Genomic DNA, 24,081 nt, shown 5'->3' with positions numbered 1-24,081 from the left:
TATGAAAACTTCTCCTAATTTAGCAGAAGAGAAGAGAAAGCTAGAGGCGAAGAGAGAGCAATTATGCCTTCAGATTCATCACTCTTTCTCCTGCTTTTCTTCTTCTTAGCCTTCGCTCTGCTATCAGTAGGCCACGCCACGTAAGCCCTAACACTAGAATATATATATATATATATTTATGTGTGTACATGTATGTATGCGCGTGAATATTTGATTTATGTGATCAAGTGCAGTTGAATTTAGAAATTTTTTGGTTTGGTTTTGATATTCAGAATCCAAAGCGATGAAAGCGAAGGAATTGGGCGCAGAGCGCTGCTGAGTCTAAAAGAAACCCCTCGTGGAAGTAACACTACCTTCGAATGCTCTCCAGCTGGTCCTTGCGTTCCTTGCCTTTACTCTGAGAAGGTTTCATTTCATTTCAGTTTGCCGAAACTATTATTTTTTCAATTCGATTCAGATGCGGCTTGTGCTGAATGTTTTGTGGTTTTCATAGAATATCTTGAGCATTGAATTGTCGTTTGAGCTTACTTCGATTTGATTTGAGCTTTTAGGAACAAAATTTGAACAGTATGGTCTGGTCTAATTTAGCTCTGCAATTTGTGTTGAAAATGCTAGAAGTTAAGAACAGGGATGAAATATATTGATTTGATTGATACTGAACGGAAACTGAAGTACTTCCATATTTGTTTGATATGGTGTTTGACTGAGCCCAGATGGGTAATATTTTGTTCTTATACTGCCATGATTAAGGTAATTTTGGATCTCATAAGATGTAACCAAATGACTATATGATAAGTTGCTTTCGTATTCTGCACTTCGCAGATTGAATATTCTTTTGTCTCCATGTGTCTTCCCTTATATTTGCGATCCCTTTGCCTTGTACTAGTTGTAAGTATTTGTTTCTCTTGTAGAAGGATGAGAAATATCGCTGCAGTGAGACCGGCTATCGCATCCCTTTGAAATGTGTGGAAACTAAACGTAGTTCGAAGGATGAAAAAGCAAAAGGTTCTCAAAAGAGTCGATCTACTCTGGGGATCTATCACAACGATGCAGAAGAACTCGGCACTTCTGTAAAGCATAGAAGTTTACTTGATGATTCAGCCACACTAGAGGATGGACCACAGGCTTACATTACTTACAGAAGCTGTATACCAGCAGTTAGTGAAGAGAAGCTGTCAGTGCTTGGTTTTGAGGTATGTAGTATCTTTTGATAATTGTTCTATATTTTGTTACCTTTTTGTTTGTTGAGTAAGAAGCTGGTTTTTTGTGGTAGTATGTTTGATTAAATTAGGTGATCAGAGTGTATTCAGAATGGAAGAGAGAGAACAGTAGCAAACTACATGATTATAGTTTTTTGTATTCATGTAAAGCTAGTTCAGCTATATACATTTCTTTTATGTCCATGTTAATGAATGTTTTATGAACTGCTGGGACAGGTGATTGTGCTGTTCTTCTTACTCATCAGCGGTTCGGTTGTATACTTGAGAAGAAAGCAGACTGTTTCCATGACCGGATTTGGAGCAGGGCGAATTCAGAGCAACTCTAGGTTTTAAACGGAAATCCTGTGCCACATCAGAAGCAGCTAATTCGAGGGGCATCCAACTGTACCATTTGCGGGCTTCAATTCTCCCACTGCATAGTATGTCTCGCATTGAGAGGATTCTTTTATCTTTTTTTTCTCCGTTCTGTAATATTTTGTTCATACGGCTTACAATTCTTTGGTTAGGAATGTAATGCAAAAACCTTGTTACTCTATGTTGGTCCATCTTGTCGCTTTCAACTATAATGCAGTTGTGCTAGAGGGTCACAGAAAATCCGAACGTTATAAGATAGTACAATATAATTTAGTATAATTCAGTTCAATGTGATCCAATACAACTAACAAGTGAACTTCAGGGGCTTTGGTTCGTGGCATTTGGAACTTGTTTTTGTGTTCTATAGCTAAACAATTTGTAGCAGCCCCGCCCATGAAAACATAGAGGGGTTGAAGTAGGCAATGCCCAATATGCGCTCAACTTATAAACTTTTGTGGTTTGTAAAATCAATATGTTTGAAAAATCAGCTTTTTCTATGTTGAAGTTGGAAAAATTACAGAACGAGATATACCATGTTATTGACGTTTCCTCTCAGAAAAATATACAGAGACAAGAGCCACAGGCCATTGGCGACTAATGTCAGTTCTCCTAACGAGTTTCTTCAGAAATTCAACAAAGCAGCAGCAGCAGGGACAAAAACTCCAAACAAAGAATCATGTTGACCATAACCCTCAACTTAAACAACGTAACTCAACTCCCCTTAAAGACACATCTACAGTAACATGGCAGAAAACATGGATTACAAACAGCCCCCTGTAAGATGCTGAAATTACAAAAAATAATCTGGAGTCTTGCGTGTGTTGTCGGGCTCAATTTGACGAGGGGCTGGGTCAAACTGCAGGAAATTCTGGTCCATGTTCTCCCCAATTTCCAATATTGCAGCCATATTCCCACACCTATAACAATAGTTTGGAGCGCTAAAAACAGTCACCACATTCTTGTCCTGGAACACAAGGTTACCATGAAAGTTAAACATACAGCTGAAAATGATGACACAAAATGAGAAACAAAAAATAATAATTTGTAGTGCCATTCGGGTTTTCACACCTGACACCAATTGTATCCTTCCATTACAAGCTGATGAGCTCTTGAAATGAGACTGAGTCCATTGGTATGGTTGAACTGAGCAGCTATATCCTGTCCAAATGTATAACCAGCACCACGTGGAGATATTCCCCATCCACAGCGGTCATCTGGATCAGACCACAAGAGATCGCACATTGGTCCTTCGTGTGGAACCTGCTCATGAAGAAACACGCCATGATGCAAGAATGACCAACGCAAGCTTGTAAGATGCAAAATTATGCAACCATACAAATGGAAACAGAAAATGCAAACATGATAACAGCAATCACAACCTCTGATCACTTATTTGGAAAAAAAATAATATATTACCTCCTGTATACGATCCAAGGCTCGGATATTGTCCAATGTGTCCAAAGATGGGGAAAGGCCCCCATGCAAACAGAAAATCTACAAGAGATACCAGAAGCTGTAAAAAATTAATACAACTAACTTGTCTTCAAGAAGTTCACCAAATTGTCAGCAAAAGATTTAACTTCACCTGACTCTCAATAAGGGCTGTGAGGGGAAGATAATCAAATAAATCGGTAAAGAACTTCCAGACATTGGCATTCCCATATTTTCTCAAGCACTCATCATAAAAACCATACCTGGAAAAAAGTGACAAATGTGAGACAAAAATGAATAAAACATAGGAGCAAACCAAGAATAAATTCAATCTCTCTGTCAATCAACAAAGATCTTGTCAAAGTTAATGGAGCGTGGCTGTTTCAACTATCAGCTTGTAGTATCTTCAAAAGCTTAATTTTTGCCACGCAGCCATGTTAAAAAAGTAATTTGTTAATTTAGCCTTAGTTCAAGTATCCATGGAACCCCATCAACCTCAGACATAAAATACTACGGATGGATTAGATATATCAGTATTTTACAAAATGTTACCATAAGGTAGGGGCCTTTTTTTGATAGGAACATGAGGTAGGAGCCTTGAAGGTCCCATATAACAATCCCACTGAAACACAGAAATATCGTCTACGCAGCACATATAACAATCCCACCTTTAGTCTGGAGTGCCAACAGTCCCACCAAAAGCAAATTATATCTACCTAATAAAAACAGGTATCTATTTGTTTTAAAAGAAAAAAGAAATCCATGTCAAAAGACGTTATCATCAAGAGATTAAGCCTAGGAAAAAGAATAAGGAAAAAAAAAGCTTAATACTAGCCTGGCATTTTTAAGAGTTCTCTACATTACTCTTTTGTGAAAATTTGTGAGTGAATCAACAAAACCAGACACAGTGAAAGGGACAAAATTGAAAACACTTAATATTCATACGAAATTTTAGTCACAGCTCCCCATTTTTTGATTGGTATAATAAAAATTAGTAAAACTATGAGCAACAGATTTGAAATATACTAAACATTCTTACACTTGGGTAATTTGCCGACTCTCGTGATTTCCTCTGAGAATTGTAATTCTATCTCTATAGCGGACTTTCAGGGCCACCAGAAGTGTGACAGTCTCCACAGAATAGTACCCACGATCTGAATTTGTATGGCCAAGATGTTAAGAAAACAATACTACATAAGTAAACATAAAACATCAAATAGACGCATGTTCCACTGTCTAAAACAATGTTAACCCTGACCTAAGCTGAAGAACACAACACATAAAGCCCAGCACAAGCAATTTTTTCCACTTAGGGAAAATTATTCTTTCACATTTCAACAGATCTTAGATACATAAGAAAATTATAGAAGCAACAGAAACCCAGCTAACCAATTCCCATGATCACTATTGAAGTAAGATTGACCCTAGAGAAGATTGAATATATTACAGTGATTCCAACTCAACCATTATATTGCATAAACCGTTAACAAAACTACGGGGGAAAGCAAGTCAAGATCGAGGATATAATATCAAATTACACATACATCCATTTTCATCAAACAAAGAAGGAAAACATCATAGCATATAGTACCGCACATGTGATTCAAATTCATAACAAGGATAATCCGCAACTCAATAGCAACGCCAAAACACAAATTGAGTAATTCTACAACAATCCGCATCCAAACACGACACGCAGAAGCCAAAAATATCTCAGTAAACCAATTCCAGAGCTTCATTCATTTCCATAAATAGATTAAAAGCGATCGGAAAAACGTTAAACGATCAAAACGAAAAAATAAATAAAGATAAAATAGAAAGGCAAAAGAAAAGAAGCATAAAGCAGTAAAGGAAAGAAAAAATAAAAAGAAACTGACCTACATAATCACCCATAAAAAGGTAATTAGTGTCGGGGGCGTTGCCTCCTATCCGAAAGAGCTCAATGAGGTCGTAGAACTGGCCGTGAATATCTCCACACACCGTAACGGGGCACTTCACCGGCTGTACGTTCCACTCCTCCACGAGGATCGCCCTGGCTTGCTCGCACAGCGTCTTCACCTCTGCCTCCGGCAACGTCTTGCACTCCATCAGATGCTCGATCTGACGGTCCAGATCCGCGTGAGCCGGCATCGTTCCACCACCACCGCCCTCAGATCCGATCGCCGATTTCTCAGATCCAATCCGATGCGCGCGAACTCAACGCCGGCGGAGCGATCTCGACGCAGTGAGCAATTTGTGAAGCGGCGCTAGGGTCGGGGTTCCGGATCGCGACGCTCGGAGCGAAACGAGTCGTTTTGGAGATCGGTCGAGTTTCGACCTTTCTTCTATCATTCCTCGCTCTGTGTTCTTTTATTTGTTTTAAAAGAAAAAAGGAGAAAAAAGGGAAATTAAATTGAAATTGTATTTATGTGAATGTAAGAAAAGACGAGGGAAATGACATGCGGGGAGGGAAATGACATGCGGAGAGGCAGGCAGGCAGGCAGGCAGCGAAATGAAATGAAATGCAAATGAAGCCCAGATGCAAATGAAAAAAGCAGATTAGAATTTTGCGATGTTTTTGTTCAATGGAATTCGTTACATGATTAGTTTTTTTTTGTTCTCTTTTTCTTTTTCGTCAATATTGTAAGGAAGAAACATTTTCTCTCTCCGGTGGCTCCGCCGAGTCAACATCATAGAGGACCGACACGTGTCAGCTCCAGCTGCTCTTTTTGGACTGTTCAACCTTCTAAGCCCTGCTGGCCCCCACCATTCGATATTTCTGTTTTTTTTTTGCCTTTTTATTTTAAAATATTTTAAATTTTATGAACCTACTTTTGAAGGAGGCCAGGGGGATTGTTGATTAGTCAATAAAAAAAGAAACCAGGATGGAATTGTTTTGAGTTTATTTGGTCCCAAAAGAAAAACAGCAAAGAAACCAACCAAAGACAAAAGGGCATTGTTTCGAGTTTTATTTGGTCCAAGAAAAAGAAATCACACCAAAGATTCATTCAGCCTTTTCAAGGTAGACTTTTGAGACGTTTGACTACATTTATATGCTTGGTGGCGACATAATCTAAATGAATTGCCGACGGATTCGTGGCAATGCACAAATCGCAGGTTCGGTGTGTTTTCAAAGTATTTATATTTTTTTATTTTATTTTAATTGATAAAAAGGAGATTCGAATTTAGAACTTCTCATCGACATTTAGAACAACATAACCACTAAATTAAGAGGTTCTTTGTTCAAGTATACGCTTGATTTTGGTTTTAAATTCTATAGACACACTTGTTAATTTCTCATGATGAAACATCTCTAAATGTCAAAATCAATTTTAATTAATAATAATATGAACCAATAAGAAGGGAGTAAGGAAAATTTTGGCTGTGTAAGTGAGATAATTTTTCTTTTTTCTTTTAAATTTTTGTTACTCAATAATTATTTTGAGTTCAGATAAAATTATTCACACAAAAATATTAATAAACGAGACCAAGATCGTTATATTGGGCTTAGGTAGGACACGAGGCCTAAAATTTAATTCAGCTAGTCTTGGGTCACAAGAAGCCTAATTACATGAATTGCAGCTTAAGGGAGGCCAATAACTTGCATATCCCTTGTTGTATATCACAATTAACGGTATACAATGAGGAATAACCAAATTCAAGAGATAATAACTTTTAAAAAAATAAAATAAGTGATAGTATATTATAGGGGTGGCATTTTAGACCGAAAAACTGAAAAATCGCAAAAACCAACCGAATATTTACCGTAATGAAATCGCGATGGCGGTAAACCGAACCGCATTTGAAGCATGAAGAACCAAACCACATTTGTGGTTGCGGTTGCGGTATTTGATTTTTAATAAAATGTACTAAACTATGTTGTTTTATTTGTAGATAACATTAGTGCTCAAACAACACAATGAGGTTTTTCAAATCCACTCACCACCAACACTTGAGTTTGTAACATTGGTGCATTGCATTTTTTTTTTTAATTTTCAACTTTAATTAACTTTGAATTGGATTTTCTTTTTAGTTGTAACTTTAATTCATTTTGGTTTGCATTTTTCTTTTGGTTTGTAACTTTAAAGGATTTGGAATTGGAATGCTTGAGAAGTTTAACTTTAATTGGAATGCTTGGAATTGTAACTTTAATTTTCTTTAAGTTGTGAATGCTTGAGAAGTTGAGGAGATTGTGAATTTATATATGCTTGAGAAGTTGAGGTTGTGTATTTATTTATTTAGGTTGTGAATTTATATTTTTATGAATGGTTGAGAGCTTGCGGTTTTAAACCCCTAATTCGCGGTAACCGCAAATCACCCCTAGTATATTATTGATGAAGAAACAAAAGTACAAATAGTCGGTCGGTTTGCGGTTTAGGCAAAAATTCGCGGTTACCGAACCGCAATCACCCCTAATATATTATTGATGAAGAAACAAAAGTACAAAGCAATTATGTGCCGAATGTGAGTAAAACTTATCCATTGACCAAACACAACATGTTAAAGATCTAGACAGATAATGGTATACAATGAGAATCGCACGCAACCAGAAGCATATGTACTCACACCCATAGTCTAAAATATCAATAATATCGAGAATATTATCGTTTTTTCGGGTCAAAGATATTTTGGAATATATCCATACACATATCGTACAAATATTGATAATATCAAAAAATATCGATGTCGATAATTTCTCTCACATTTCAGCAATATTTGGCCAAAATATCGCTATAATATTGATGAATAATGCTACTCTTACCACATTTGTATACCACATTCTCATACCACCTTATGTGGCAGATGAGGTGGACAACACATCAATTAAAATTAATTTAAAGTTTTCTTAACTTTTATGATTTATTGACACTTTTTAATTGATGTGATTGCCCACTTCATCCTGCCATATAAATGGTATGAACATGTGGGATATAATTGTAGTAAGTGTAGCATTACTCAATATTGATACTATCGAGATGATGAAGACAATGAAAAATTTGAAGAGTTATTTACACTAACAACCCCTGAAGTTTCTTGTATTTTCACAAAACCCCATTAGGTCTAAAAAATTACATGAACACCCCTGAGGTTTCAGTTTGTTTTCACAAAACCTATTTTCGTTGATTGTTTGTCCAAAAATTGATGATTTCATTGAAAAAAAATTATGCAAATGACAAAATTAACCTCAATGAAGTATATGCAATCTAATCTTAAAGGTCAACTTTGTCATTTGGAGAATTTTTTTATTATTATTAATAAAATCATCAATCTTTGGATGAAAAATAAATGGAAAAGAGTTTTATGAAAATAATTTAAAACCTCAAGGGGTGTTGTAATTTCTAAAACCTCAAGGAGTTTTGTGAAAAAGCCGAAAACCTCAGGAGGTGTTAGTGTAAATAACTCAAAATTGAACCTTATAGGAACTCAATGTGGTATTAAGTCATTCATGTATTTTACCATGCAATATATAAAGTGTAAAATATTGTAATAAATCATTATAAATAAATAATTATGGTGTATTTAATCTTGCTTAGCCTTTGTGATTGCAGCTGTATATTTATACAAAAGTATGGATGATTACAATATTCAAAAGAAGAACCGCTTCTACAAATCAGGAGAGCATCTGAGACAGACTTTGAGTCCTATACAAAGAAAACTAACTCAAAAGACTATCGAGAAGATAAAACATTTGAATTTCAAATGTCACTAAGGGGGTGTATTCAATTTAGATTTCTATTGATTTTAAAAAAATACATCGAAATATAGGTGTATTCAATTATGACTTTTTAGAAGTCAAACAAAGTTTATGTGTATTCAAAAAGTTATTTATTTTGAAGGAATTAATGAGTTGCCCAATTTTGTTAGAATTTAAAGTGGTAAGTATAAATAGAAAAGGCCTTGATAAATCTTATGTCAACCCTAGAAACTTTGAACGTGCTCTATGCTTTCTAAAATGTGTGTGCTTGTCAAGTAGAGGTAAACAATTTCTTCTCTTTTTATACAATATGTATGATCTTTGATACCCTCTTCTTGCAATCGTATGGTTGATAGTCTTTGAATAGTTGTTGTTGATGTATACATATTCATGTACATAAGCATCCCAATTATTTTTTCTACTTTTCTTTTTATTTATTTATTTTGGTTGTGGGTAACCATGGCATTGTTTTTTGTACAGTATATACATGATGGCAAATCATGGCGTGGTTTTATGTACATCATATCATATAGTAAGCATTCATTTTTTTTAGTTATGCGTTTTCCTTCTTTATTTATTTATTAGTTGTTGTTATTTGGTATTTGTTTATGTACAATATATATATATATATAGAGCTTTTATTGAGGGATCCCTCAAATAAGCTTATTTGAGGGACACTCCTTGGAGGGTCCACTCCGGATTGTATTTCACTAATCCAAACCGTCTATTTTGTAGATACACATTCAAAGATCATCTCTACAAAAAATCACTTGAATCCGATATCATTTGACCATTCAATTGAGTTATTGAAATTTTAGTATTTTCTTGAAGCACTGTGTTCATTGATTTTGTAGGACCCAATTGGATGTCGAAACGGTTTCCGATTTGTCTAATTTTTTATAAGGATGATCTATGAATGAAGATTTAAAACATAGATGGTTTGGATCATTGGAAAAAAAAAATTGTAGGGTACCCTAAAGGGCGTCAAATAAAATTATTTGAGGGATCTCTCAATAGAAGGGGACTGTATATATAAGAGAGAGAGAGATATATATATATATATATATATATAGTCCCTTTTTATTGAGGGATATACCCTTTAGGGTACCTTATAATTTTTTTCCCAATGATCCAAATAATCTATTTTTTAGGTCTTCATTCATAGATCATCCTTACAAAAAATTAGACAAATCGGAAACCGTTTCGACATCCAATTGTGTCTTACAAAATCAATGAACACGGTATTTCAAGAAAGTACTAAAATTTCAATAATTCAATTGAGTGGTCAAATGATATCGGATTCAAGTGATTTTTTGTAGAGATGATATTTGAATGAGTATCTACAAAATAGATGGTTTGAATTAGTGAAATACAATCCGGAGTGGGGCCTACAAGGGGTGTCCCTCAAATTTGAGGGATCTCTCAATGAAAGCTCTTTATGTATATATATATATATATATATATATATATATTCCACGCCAAAACGAAAGAAAAAAAATAATCTTCATATATATATATATATGTCTTATGAACTAATTGAAAATTGCATGTATTATCTAGTAACATTATAAATGGGAGATTCACAATAAGGAAAAGGAAAAACACCTTATAACCCATGGACATCGAAAGAGAGCAATATGCTGTTAGAACTAATGGTTGATGATGCCAACTGTGGATGGCGCGATTCTAATGGTTTGCTAAGCAAGCAAATACTAGAAAGCAAGATACTCCATGTTCTTAGTGCAAAACTTGGATGCCAAGAAACTTATCTTCAATATCAGAGCCGTTTGAAATGATTTAAGACATTATATCATAGTTTTACTCAGCTTATGAGTCATAATTCTGGATTTGAGTGGGATTCCGTCTCAAAGAAATTCACAGCTACTGAAGAAGTATGGCAAGATTATTTTAAGGTTAGATTTCAATTTTGTTAAATATTACTTTATATTGATAACTTTCACTTTTGTACAAGACCGACAGAAGAGCTATGTAGACAACAGAAGGAAGGATTTTCAGTTTGAAGTTGGTGACTGGGTATTCGGAAAGTTGTTGCCTTAGAAAGGTGTAGTGAGATTTCGGAAGCGGGGAAAGTTCAGCCCTCGTTACATTGGGCCATATGAAATCTTGGAGCGTGTGGGCCTAATGGCGTATAGAATTGCATTACCTTCGGAACTTTCTCGGTTACATGACATGTTCCACGTCTCCATGCTCCAAAAGTACGTTTCAAATCCTTCCCATGTTTTGGAATCGCAACCAATAGAATTGAAGGATGATTTGAGTTATGTGGAGCAACCCGTTTAGAGTTTGGACTGCAAGATACAAGTACTACGTTCTAGAGAAATCCCAATTGTGAAAGTTCTATTGAGCAGTCACACAGTGGAGGAGGCCAATTGGGAACCCAAGGAGCAGATGCGGGCTCAGTATCCTTAACTCTTCGAGTGACAGGCATGAAATTTTGAGGACGAAATTTTTATAAGGGGGTAGATTGTGATAACACGATCCTAAATTAATAATTCATTCTTAAATTATTCAAGTAAAAGACAACTTTACCATGAGAGTATTTTAATAGGTTTAAAGTTGACTTTTTGTTCCGGAAAGAATTTGGGGATTTTAGTATAGAGTAAGTCGATGCGAGTTCGTAGACACGTAGTGAGCTCAAATCGGAGTTTTAACAAAGAAGTTACAATCAACGGAAGTGCATTGGCACAACCGTAAATATTTTAAAGTCATATTTTTAAAAAACCCAAATCTCTCTCTCTCTCTCGTGCAAAACAGACACCGGATCTTTGGCAGCTACAACTCCTCCTTAGGCCACTGTTACGAGACCACTTGCGTTAGAACTGCTCAACCTCCTTTCTCGACCCACCCCTTCTTCGCCGCAATTGCCTCATGTGCCGTTGGAAATAGCTCAAAAACCGTGGGATTTCTTTGAAACTTTTCAATGATTTCGGCCACCAAATTTGTCCATCCAGGTATGCATTCTCATCATTTTAACGTGACTTAGCTGATGATTGGGTTGGTTATGATTGATTTTGGAGTTTTGAGGTTCGATTTATGACTTAAAGTTTTTTTATGTTTTCGGGTTGAATTTTCAGCAAGTTTTGGCCACTTTTTGGCCGTGGCCCAAGAACAAAAGTTGCTCCACTAGTTGTCCTGATCACGTAAGTATAAGTATTGTTGGGTATTTTGAGAATTTTCCGGTCACCAGAATTTTCTCAAGCCACCCACGTCACTATGTAGCGTGGGAATAAGTTTGGGTGGTCCATTTGGCCCTAAAATGATCCCCATGTCGTCCTGAGCACGACGGTATGCTCTGATTTGAATTTGGTTATCTTGTGACCATCGAACGAATTTTTACATATTAGACGATATCCGGGTTCGATATGTTCAGATTGTTGGATCGACTCCATTTCCATATGCTGATCTAGGAACTCTAGGATCATGTAGGAATTCACGGATCGAGAATCGGAGTCACGAATGGTCTGATTCAATGATTTGAGGATTATATAAAAAGGTGACCGTTCGATTGTACGATCGTAAGCGATCCGATTGCTCTATCTGGACCAAACTCGCAAGCCGATTTTTCTGCCGATTTCAATAATTTTAATTAAAAAAGGGGACCAACCTACCAAAATTGGTCCGGTTCGGCCAATTTGGTCGAGTTTTCGGTATAAATGACCAACCCTAGTTTATAATATGACTTAGTAGGAGGCGAATGCGTAGCCAGATGTCATCATAGGTATGTTACTAGTCTTTGGAATTCCGGAAAGTGTTTTGATCGACCCCCGGGCTACACATTCCTTTATTGCACATAATTTTGCCCATAATGCCGATGTGCGACTCACGACCTTGCGTGAGGAGCTTACTATCTCTGTACTCACGAGAGAGGTTTTTATGGTTGGTATGGTGTACAAGGGTAGTTTGGTTTTAGTAGGAGATGTATTCTTGGAAGCGGACTTAGTAGGAGATGGATTGGTTAGCGAAGCATCATGGTTCAGTTGACTGTTTCCAGAATGAGGTCGTATTTCGTAATCTCGGATGACCTGAGGTGACTTTCTATGGGGAGCTTAAAGTTCTTCCATCTTGCCTCATTTCAGCTATGACGGCGAGACGGTTACTTAGAAACAGGAGTTCCTAAGGTTTAACTACGTGTTTCGAAAGGTGAAATAACCTTGGGAGACTCTCGGTCAACCAAGTGGTCAAACTTCCCAAATTTGGTCAATCATCCCCGCGGGGCCCACGACCTCCAATTTCTGATCGGAAAGTTCCTACGAATTCAACAAAGTTTACTAAACATGTTCTTCAAGTTTGGTCCAGATCAAGCGGCCGAATTGCTGGCGATTGCACGATCGGACGGTCATCGTTTTACGTAATCCTTGAATCATTGAGTCGGAGCATTTAGGACTCCAATTCTCAATCAGTTATTTCCTACACAATCCTAGAGGTATCTAGATCAACATATTTGAAAATGAGGCCGATCCAACAGTCCGAACATATCAAATTTAGATAACGCCTAATATGCGTAAATCTGTTCGGTCGTCAAACGATAATCAAATTCGAATCCGAGCATACCGTCGTGTTCGGGAAGACATGGGGAAAATTTTAGAACCTAATGGACCACCCAACCTTGGCCCTCACATCGCCACACGCGTCGGCAGCTCATGGGTGTCTTGAGAAAATTTGGGCGACCGAAAAATTCTCAAAACATCTAACAATATCTATACCTACGTGACCAGGACAACTAGTGGAGCAATTTTTGTTCTTGGGCCACGACCGAAAAGTGGCTAGAGCTTGCCAAAAATTCGAGCGACAACGGATCAAAACTTAGATTGTAAATTGAGCTTAAAAACTTCAAAATCAATCCTAAGGTAGATCACGTTGAAAGATTGAGAAAGCATACTTGGATCGACAAATTTGGTGGCCGAAATCGTCGGGCCAGTTCATTTGGGACTGGTTCAGTCGCTTAGGTGGCCGAACGGATAAACTTCCGGCCAAAGAGTGGTGGCTGGGGTTGTTAGAGAGAGAGAGAGCATGAGGTCAGGGAGAGAGAGAGAGAGAGAGAGAGAGAGAGAGAGAGAGAGAAGAATCTAATTAGGTTTTAAAAACAAAGAGAGAGAAGAATCTGATTGGGTTTTAAAAACAAACTTTGAAATATTTACGGTTGTGCCATTGCACTTTTGTTGATCGTAACTTCTTCATTAAAACTCCGATTTGAGCTCACGTGTCTACGAACTGGTATTGACACGTTCTACACAACAGTGCTAATCAATTCCCCAAAATCCAACTGGATTAAAAAGTGACCAAAATGACCCTACCCCAAGGGCAAAATTGTAATTTCATAATTAAATAATTTAAACAATTTAAATGGATAATTAAAATTGGGTCGGGATGCCACACTATTATAGTAGGTAGGTACACTAATTATTACGTAGGAAAATTATAACGTATCTAAATACGTAGGATATATTCAGTATACAAAAATTATGATGTACCTAAATACATTGGATATGTTTAGTATACAAAAATTGTTAAACATACATGTTATGTCATTGCCCACAATCAACTAAGAGACCAATACCCAACAAGGAATAGGCATATCATTTATCCTAACAAACTCCCTAACAAAAAACTAAACCATAATTAATGCACCTAACGGTTGAAATTGTTATGCTAGAGGAAATTAGGGATTAAAAAAAAAAACAAAGAGTGTTGCTAAACCAACCTAAAAATTAACTGAATACACCATACTACCAAACTATTTATTGAATTACTAATTTATCCTAATATAAAATGATAAAAAAAGATATATTTGTTATAAAACTAGAGGGAGAAAATAAAGAGAGAGGTGATATGCTAAAGATAAAGTTTCACCATATTTATTCTTCCCTTAATCTTTGGTAGAACCACCTATTTATAAGCTTACAAGATAGGAGATTGAATACCATCATTTACAATGTACTTATAGGTTACAAGCACTAATTACAAATACTTAGTGCATAGATTACATAAAATCCAACGGTAGAATACTAAGAGGTATGGTGGTCATCCACCAACTTGTGCATTTACAACACTCCCTCTTGGATGTCCACCATACAATGACATAGTTCCCTCATTAAAAACCTTGCTTGGAAAACCTAGTGGGATAAAACCAAAGCGAAGGGAAAAAGAGTGAAACTTTCTTCTGGATCATTGATATGGTGTTGGATGTGCTTATGTTGCCTCGTTAAAACCTTACTAGGAAAAACCCAATGGGACAAAAACCTAGTCGAAGGGAAAAAGAGTACAACGCGCATATGTCCTGTATGTAGTAGAATTGGGATGCTCCCCCTGATTGATATCTCCCCCTGATTGATATCTCCTTTTCTCTTATTTGAGCAATACAAGCAACATTGTCTTCATATATGATCGTCTATCACACTATTCGACCTGTTTTTCACTTTTCAAATGATGAAATCTTTAGGAGCATCAACAACTAATTTAATAGTTAGAATATGTTACAACAATATCATATTTGAATTCAAAATACTCAAACTCTTAATTAAGAATATGCGGTACTTTATCCTTCAAGGGGTCACTTCATTCGATATATCTCAAATATTTCATGAGCTTTGAGGATTTCCATGTACCATATAGTCTTACTAAATATGCATTTAACATATGTTATAAGTTTCTTGTTAAAATAACAACTGCACTTATAGAAGTGTGGATGCATCTACGATGAGATAGGAGACCAAAACCATGTCTCTCCCAAGAAACCTTATGTCAGATTAGTGATCTTATTTCATTTCACAAACACCAATTCGTAACCTTCATACTTAACATTTGTAATTTGGTGTTTGAGCTATAGGTTCAATACCCTACACTTCATAATTAGTGATAATTGGAATTGCATATTTCCATTTTTGGCCAATCACTTAACTTGTCGACATTCATGAAACATGATTTAATATAATCATAGCCCTTGATGATTGCAGTAGCTACTAATAAACCAAATGTATCATCGATTTGTGATTCCACAATTCTCATGTGCATGCGCATGCATAATTTATAAGCATCTCATTGTTTTGGGGTACCAATGCCTCTTCAGGGGCTTATGTTGTCACTTATGGGATAAACATCTCTTTTACAATGAATTATTTAGAATATGTGGATCATAGCCTCCTATAGAGTGTTATTTTTTATAGGGCTTGAATTTTTCAAATAATCTCCACTTCTGAGGAGTTAAGTCTTTAGATCCTATATTTCTGTCATGCTCCAAGCATGCATTATTTATATAGTCACCATGTTAATGGATTGTGATACAAGAATTTCAATCCACATTAGCATATGTACAACTTATATATGCATTATCTTGATGAGACAAAAGCGGATTGATTCAACACTATTTCACGACGTTCTTCAGGAACTGCCATTTCTCCTCCTAACGGCGGGAAAATTGTCTCCAAATTTAGGAAAATAAACTCACTGTCATTATCAAATATGTGACCATTTTAGTAGGCACATTCAGTAAAACTGGTGAAGTGATTCATAATTAAATGTTGTATAGGCTCACAAATATCCCCTTGAATTTTGTAAGGAAAGAGGGAAAGAGGGCTCAAAGTCAATTTTTGACTGAGATGATCTCATGACAGCTTTTATTTGTGAGCATTCTGTGTAATGATATTTGTTGGACAAGACAATAGTTTGAGTCTTTAAACGATGTCCTTACAACTTTATAAAAATCTTTTGTATCATTATAGAACATGGATTGCCAAGATAGTCATGCCACAACATAAAAGTTATCCGATCAATGAACTTCTGGTTCATGACATCATATTCTTCAACTACTGTAATAGTTGTGTAATATTGGGGCCTCATGAACTTTTGGTTCATGACATCATAAACTTCCTACCCACAAAAGAAAGTAGGAAGTTTCTCCAATAGACGCATTTGGCTATCAATATTGGGGCGGTAATACAAAACATTACCATTGTAAAATGAAATTAACTAATAACCCAACATAAATAAAATAAAATAAAATGAGTAAAGTGGTATAAATTAAAGACTATGAAATTCCAAGATAATCCAATATTAATGTGGATTCAATATGTAGATAAAACTACAAGTTTAAGAATTGGACTTCCAACCAATTCAGGTTCATATAGGCACAAATAAGTAATGAACTTCAGGTTCATATATAGTATTAAGATCCATGAAAAACTATGAACTTCAGGTTCATATCAATATTTATTTGAAACTTCAGGTTCAAATACGTAGATCTAAATAAATATTGAATTAATAGTTGTGCTTTGAACTTCATACTCAAATCGATATATATGCACTCGAAACTTCTGGCTTGGGTTCTTGACATATGTAGGCCTCATGAAATTCTGATTTTGATTAATACAAAATTAAGGAGTTTCATGTCCTTATGTGCTCTTTAAATTCGCGGAACTTTACACCCGCAATTATTTGGAATCAAAGAACTTCAGGTTTTGATTCAATCAAAAGAACTCTAGGTCCTAATCTAGTTATATAATGAGGATCGAGGAACTTTGGGCCCTAATCTTTTGTATAATACAAACTCATCATAATAATTAAAATCATACTTAAAATTAAATAAACAAACAAATAAAAAAAATGGCATTATATTAATGTGTAATAAGAATAAGAATTTTTTTTTTCTTAAACGAGCATGATGAAGTCTGATGGTGAGTACAAAGAAACTCTATACCATGTAATGACTTTAGCTCATATAAGAAGAATGAATATTTAGAGAAAGAAAACATACCAAGAGCAATGTCGTGCTAATAACGTGTTATAAAACTAGAGGGAGAAAATATAGAGAGAAGTGATATGCTAAAGATAAAGTTTCACCATGTTTATTCTTCCTTTAATCTTTGGTAGAACCACTTATTTATAGGCTTACAAGATAGGAGATTGAATACCATTATTTACAATATACTTACAGGTTACAAGCACTAATTACAAATACGTAGTGCGTAGGTTACATAAAATCCAACGGTGGAATACTAAGAGGTATGGTGGTCATCCACCAACTCATGCATTTACAACAATGTTGAATTGTGAAACAAATATAATTTTAATAAATACACCCACTCACGAAATTCAACCCTAATCAAAGGAGCATTTTTACTCACCATTTTAACCCATTATCCTATTATGTACCCTCACCACCCTTCTTAAAAATTGGCATCTCTCTTCTCCTGGCCTTTTGGGTTCGTTTACGAATGAGCGTAAGATATAGGCGACCACGAGGTCCCATCTTCTGCCCTAGAAGTTTTGCAGAGAAGTGGAAAGGTATGCCTCGTTGAAATAGGATTTGATATCTAAACCCAAAAGGCTCCAAGCGAGGGTTGCTACAATGATTAGTTAGATTTCTAGAAGAAGGTATATGTACAAGCAACGAAGACGAGCTTTGGGTGGATGTGCTAACTGTAACTAAGGACACCAATCACAATGGCTAAAAGGAAGCCCTTAATTACATGATTTAGGGGCAAATTGTGTCCTTCGGCATTTGTATAGGGTTTTGGTTGAGATGGGTTGGTTTCAATTTCAGGATTTTGAGATTTTGGAGGTGGGTTTTCTCTATTTATAAGGGATTTTAAGGAGGATGGGTTGGTTTGGAGGGCAACAAGTTCAATTCAAAAATAAAAAATAAATAAAGAAAATCACAAAGATGTACAAGAATCAAGCTTTGAATTGAATGAGCTAGCAAATCTACTCCCACAGCACTTTACGAAATTAAAGATTTTGATGCAGCTTATGGATTCATATAAAAAGAGAAATCTAGATTGATATTAAGGTGTTGTGTGATAGAGTGTATTAGGGTATACTAGCACTGGCGGATCCACAGAGGCGCAAGGAGGTGCAGCTGCACCTCCCCTCGCCGGAAAAAGCTTTGAAGTTGCCGGAGTTTGCCCCTCAGCTCTACCTTGGAGGTGCCCACCACCTGTTCGAATAAATGCCTCAGTAACCCAAAGCAACCTCCTTTTCTTTGTTGCGATGTCACACTGGGAGCAGCTTTTGTTTTGTTTTTAATTCTGGCCAAACGAAGTCGTTTTGGCCATGCCAAAAAAATAAAAAATTTAAGAGCAAACCTGAAGCCTTATTTCCACTGAACGGAAGAGTGTGTTCTTGTGGTCCAAGTTGGAATTAAATGGACCAAGGGATACTTGCGTTGAATGATTTTTCAAAAGCTTTGCATGCTCTTGAGTGTCTTGCTGCAGATCCATCCCTCTCCTCCCAAGTTTGAATGTTTTTTTTTTTTTCATTTTTTCTCTTCTGGTTTTTTTTAACTTTTGTTTTTTTATATATTTTATAATGTGTATTTTAATATTGTTGTTTATTTTAGAGAGATTATTTTTGTTTTCTGATTTGGTTATGTTTGTATAACCATAAACCCTAAATCCTCTTTCGAATAATTCGGGAATTTTTTTTGGCTTTTAGCCTTTTAAATGTTGCCCATTCTCAGGAAAATTCCTGGATCCGCCGCTGTATACTAGGGGTATTTTTGGTAGTTAAATATGGCGTACTTAGTGAATTTTACATTTTGATTTAAATATTAGGGTGTACTTAAATCATAGGATGTACTCAGTTAATTTTAGGGTTCGTTTAGTGTAGGAACATATATTTCAGCAACCAATAAGAAGATGACACGTGGAAAAAAAATATTCCTTTGGTCAACTAATTACCCCAATTAAATCCTATTTAATTAGAAAATTATTTTTGATTTAAGATAGAAGTATCTCCCTAAATCAAATAACCAATTTCCAGCAAATCTTTTTGATTAATTCCTATCACCTTTTTGGGTAAGAATAATCCTAATTAAATAAGGATTATTCTTCAAACCTAGCCAAGTAAGGAGACTATTAATACATGGCTAAACCCTAATTATGAAATCCTAGAGAAATCACTCTCACTCTCTCTCTCTCTCTCTCGACTTCAGTCACCACACACGGCTAAGGCTGCCCAACTCTCCCCATGAGAGAAAACTCAGACATTTATGTTATCTCCGCATCTTTCTCAAGATCATTTAACTGACTTAAGCATCGAAGGGCATTTGACCAACATCCTCCGGGTGTGGTCCGTTGACCTAGATTTGTTTTACAAGAACCAAGGAAGAAGAAAGAGAAAGAAACTTAAAGAGTAGAAGAATCATACGCGAATATTCTCTCGTGAGAATTTTGCTCAAACATTGAGCAGCACTCAAAAACAAATTGAAACAATGTTGAATTTGAATGCCCAGCCAAAGTCCCCAATGATTTAAATGCTAAAATTAAGGGATTTGTTTAGGGAAAAACATCCAGCAACAAAAAGAGGTTGATGGCATGATTTGTAAATAAGTCATAATACATGAACATTTTGGCATTCTATTCAAATTTGGATTATATTTAGAAGTAATAAAATAAGTGGATTATTGTCTAGAGTATTTGAGTTATAAGGGCCTATATTTCAATGACCCTACAAAATAAACAATAAGAAAACCAATGGCAATACCCAGTTAATGTGACATTCCCTTCTTTTAATTTCTTTCATTAATGAAGAAGACAAATTTGAGCTTGCGATTACTTCCAACTTTGAAAAATACCTACACTAAATAAAGAGGTAGTTGGCGATGTTCTCATCTTCTTAAGCTATACCTTAGTCTCACTACTCTCGCATGCTAGAAAAAGCACCACTTCCAAGTTCTTTTTTTTCTTCTTTTTCCTTTTTTGGAAATTGCCCCATTTTGAACCCATCTCCCTTTAGACTCGGTCTTTGGCCTCTTTGCTTCTCATTTGAAAAACAAAACAGAAAAGAGAAAGGAGGATAAAAAGCTTCACTTTGAAGAGATTGAAGACCGTATAGTTCCTTCTTTTTTTCCTTTCCTTTAATCTCTCTTCCTTTCTTTTGTTTTCTGTTTCGGCCACGAGACCAAAAGATTCTGCTGATATGCAACTAAGTTTGAATGGACCAAAGACCAAAACAGTACGTACGTCCCAGCAATTCACCAAAGAATCAAAGGTCAAAAAAGACTTTACACATATACAAGATGCAATATTATTAGCACCTTTATTTTCACCTTTAATTGGTGGGATTCACTTTAGTTTTTGGAACTCTATTTAAATTTTAAATTTTTTCTTGATAAATTAAACTAATATATATTTGAGAATCTTGTACATGCCAAACCTTTATGCTCCATATATATAAATATAATTGGCTTTTTTACATGCAAAGACATTGATATCTCTCTATCTACTAAGAATTTGGTCTCTCTCTCTTTCTCTCTCACACACTCACCAAAAAAAAAAAAAAAAAAAAAAAGTTGCAGAGTAATTTTTTTTTTTTTTTTTTTTTCTGTCTAGATTCTTTTGAGAGCGTACGTAATTTTGTGTGAGTGACAATCTTCATTTCCCCGAACACCTCCCAAAGCCGTTTCTGTCACTGAAAAAGAAGCTTGCACATATGCATACAGCTGGGATTTCCAAATATTTTTCTTAAAAAAACACGTACATACACAAGCCCAAGGGCAGACATATGTATTTCCATCCTGTGCACCATCTTCTTCTGCCTTCCTTCTGAAGCTTCTTGAAGCACTTTAATGGCTAAGCTTGACCAGGGGGCCGTCCCGAGTTCCCGGCTCTCCTATTACATATACATGAAAAAATTATTGAGAATAATTAAAGCCTAATAAGATAATTAGCATAGCAGCTCTCACTAATACAACTCCTATAAAGGAAAGGCAAAAAAAGGAGAGGGGAAAGAAAAGACACAATGTAAAGGTAGAAGGTAGGTACCATATCTATATATAAATGTAGAGAACAAGTGAAAATGTTAATTAGCTTTTATTAAACATCATTAAGGAATGGAATAAAGTGAAGTGGTGTACTTTATTTTTTCTTTTCTTGGAGTGAGTAAATGGGGATTAAAAACTGTACCTACTCGTGCTTTTACTGATGAAGCAAATCAATGTAACAGTTAAAGCATAGAGCACATAATAGTTATCTTTTTCTTTCTTTTGGGTACATATGCTCGGTCGAGTCGACTTCACAGATGTATGTATAGTTAGAATATATGTTATTCAAATTTTATGACGAGAAAATAAAAGGATAAAGGACACATGACATATATCATTTAGAACAAGTCTATCTAAGAAAGTTTCTTTTAGAAGATAGAATACATTGATACACATATATAGAATTTAGTTAGCATCTCTGTAGTGTTATTTTACAAGAAAGATCGAAGAGAACAAAAAAAATCATGTTCTAATTACCCTTATTTTATTACATGCAAGTCAAGTAGCACTCCACGTGAAAAAAAGGTATATACGTCTCTTCTCACAGTCATTCTATTACATGATAGAGAAATGTGAGAGAGACGGAGTATATATGCACTCAATCCTATATCACAACTCATAAAAAGCTATAAAAAAGATACACTAATTAATTACAACGAATAATTGAAGAACGATGCTAGCTATACAAAAACCAACCTGTTGTGAATAGGATCTGGTCCATTGGGAACTCTTCTTTTGCTCATATAGTTGAGATCCAACTCAGGATGAACAAGCTTGTTCTCTCTTCCTACCACATCCGTAGGCTTTTCTGAAAACGACTCTGGCGTTGCCGCCTTTGAGGTTGCTGTTTTAGTCGACCCTCCTTGAGTTTCTAGGGTACCAACTAACAAAACACAAATAAACCCCATCACTGCAAGCGTTCCGAAGAATAGCTTTAAAAAGCAAGAAACACCACCATTACTAGCCATATTAATTTTTTTTGTTCCCCTTTATTCCAATATATATACTAGCTATAAGAAAGATTCCTTGTAGCTAGGGCATGCATGGATGAAGGGAGAATTAGAAGAAGGAGATAAAAATCATCACTGCTTGATGATTGTGGTGAAATAATAGAGTGTCTAGATGCAAGAGGTAAAGGAAAGAAGAAAGTAGGAGGAGGGAGAACTTGAGGAGGAGTTTCTTTTTCTTTGGGCGGAGGGGGCAGTTTAATTTTTACTTCATGGGGTTGGGGTGGTTGGTTATCTTTATAGGATTGAGGGTTTATGTTGCACTTTCTCGAACGTTGAGAGAGAGAAAGAGAGAAAGAAAGAAAGAGAGAGAGGGGCTTAGCTGGTTTGGAACGTGACATGGGGAGAGAACAACTTTGCTTTATACTGACTAAGAAGGTCCCGATACGACACTCTTCTTTTGCTTTGCTTTGGTTTGTGTATTTTCATGCATCTCTACGATGCCAAAAGACCATCCCTTACGTACAACAGGATGAAAGCAAAAACCTAAAAAGGGATATTGGGGTTGCCCACTGTGACATCAAATCTCCATGTCTCTTGGTCCATAATCTCCATAAAAGGGCATATATAGGTAGAATAAAACTAATATATAATGGATTTACATCTAAACGTGGGGCCATCCCGGTGGAGTGAGCTGATTGGAATTGGATTATTTATAATTAAAGAGAGCAAACGAATAACGTAGGGTTTGTAATTAGGTGGTTAAACATATATTCTTGTCACGCGAAACAACACTACAGTATGATTGATTTGAAGTTTAAAATGAAATTCAAAATGAATTCTTTAATTGTGTACAAAAAGATAGATTCAAAGGTTAAAGTCAAGTGAAAACAAGAACCAGTCACTCATTGAACTGGAAATTTTTTGGGCATTTGAACTCGGAATTGAAGCTGTCATAACTCATATTTAAAGTTGGTAAAACTCTGTTAACCGTAATTAACAGTCCGGTCGCATACCTTACTTTTTCATAATTGAAAAGTATAATACCATAATGTGGATTATAACAAAAATAATTACCCCAAGGGAAAATTTGTGTATGTTCAATTAATTAGTATTGATATAATATTTTGGGAAATGTTTTTATGCTAATAAGATATTATGAATGTATATGATCCAAATTAACAACACTGGTGAAGGTTTTATCCATGTCCATTGTACTGTTAATGGAATGGCCTTTCGTCCCTTGTACTCTCTTTCTTTCTGTTGATTTAATATGTCTCCTTTTTGGTTGCTTTAAGGTTTCGGTCACGTTGGGTTTGTGGATTTTGTTTGGACTTATGGTTAATTGTGGTGATGTGGCCTAATAGTTTTAATACAGCTTTTGTCCGTTTTAGTTTAGTTTTTAACATGTTAGTTTATTGCCCTATTCGGATTGGTACTTTAGACATCATGTTGATGTCTTTCATTATACTATTGAAGTTTACCTTGATAATTTTTTTTTTTAATTTATAAAAAAGTTGCCATTAAGACTCCTCGAAGAATCCAGTACTCCCAAAACATAACTATAGAGTTCAGAGTTGATCAATTCAATAATATTATTATGTACTTTAAAATTCCGGCCAGGCAGGGTCCACAAAATTATGCTTTGATAACTTGAACCACTCTTTAGTTGGGGAC

At 35.6% G+C, this 24,081-nt stretch overlaps 3 protein-coding genes across 3 annotated transcripts; 1 reads left to right on the top strand and 2 right to left on the bottom strand.

Moving 5' to 3' along the window:
* LOC103321462 (structural polyprotein) lies at nucleotides 1–1,755 on the top strand. The gene is made up of 4 exons (XM_008223268.3): nucleotides 1–140; nucleotides 273–405; nucleotides 912–1,193; nucleotides 1,437–1,755. Exons 1-4 carry the CDS (start codon nucleotides 64–66, stop codon nucleotides 1,551–1,553), a joined length of 609 nt encoding a protein of 202 aa, XP_008221490.1. The 5' UTR covers nucleotides 1–63; the 3' UTR covers nucleotides 1,554–1,755.
* Nucleotides 1,756–2,088: 333 nt separating this feature from the next.
* Nucleotides 2,089–5,585, bottom strand: LOC103321463 (serine/threonine-protein phosphatase PP2A catalytic subunit). Its single transcript, XM_008223269.3, has 6 exons — nucleotides 4,883–5,585; nucleotides 4,045–4,159; nucleotides 3,160–3,268; nucleotides 2,991–3,068; nucleotides 2,643–2,834; nucleotides 2,089–2,538 (listed from the first exon to the last, which is right to left on the bottom strand). The coding sequence occupies exons 1-6, from the start codon at nucleotides 5,133–5,135 to the stop codon at nucleotides 2,365–2,367; spliced, it is 921 nt and encodes a 306-aa protein (XP_008221491.1). The 5' UTR covers nucleotides 5,136–5,585; the 3' UTR covers nucleotides 2,089–2,364.
* Nucleotides 5,586–20,835: 15,250 nt separating this feature from the next.
* CLE26 (CLAVATA3/ESR-RELATED 26) lies at nucleotides 20,836–22,953 on the bottom strand. The gene is made up of 2 exons (XM_008223270.3): nucleotides 22,154–22,953; nucleotides 20,836–21,306 (listed from the first exon to the last, which is right to left on the bottom strand). The coding sequence occupies exons 1-2, from the start codon at nucleotides 22,423–22,425 to the stop codon at nucleotides 21,267–21,269; spliced, it is 312 nt and encodes a 103-aa protein (XP_008221492.2). The 5' UTR covers nucleotides 22,426–22,953; the 3' UTR covers nucleotides 20,836–21,266.
* Between the last annotated feature and the right edge of the window lie 1,128 nt (nucleotides 22,954–24,081).

This window comes from Prunus mume, linkage group LG2 (genome assembly GCF_029339155.1).
Source record: "Prunus mume cultivar Tortuosa linkage group LG2, ASM2933915v1, whole genome shotgun sequence".
NCBI lineage: Eukaryota > Viridiplantae > Streptophyta > Magnoliopsida > Rosales > Rosaceae > Prunus > Prunus mume.
This window is presented reverse-complemented; position numbering and strand designations above follow the sequence as displayed.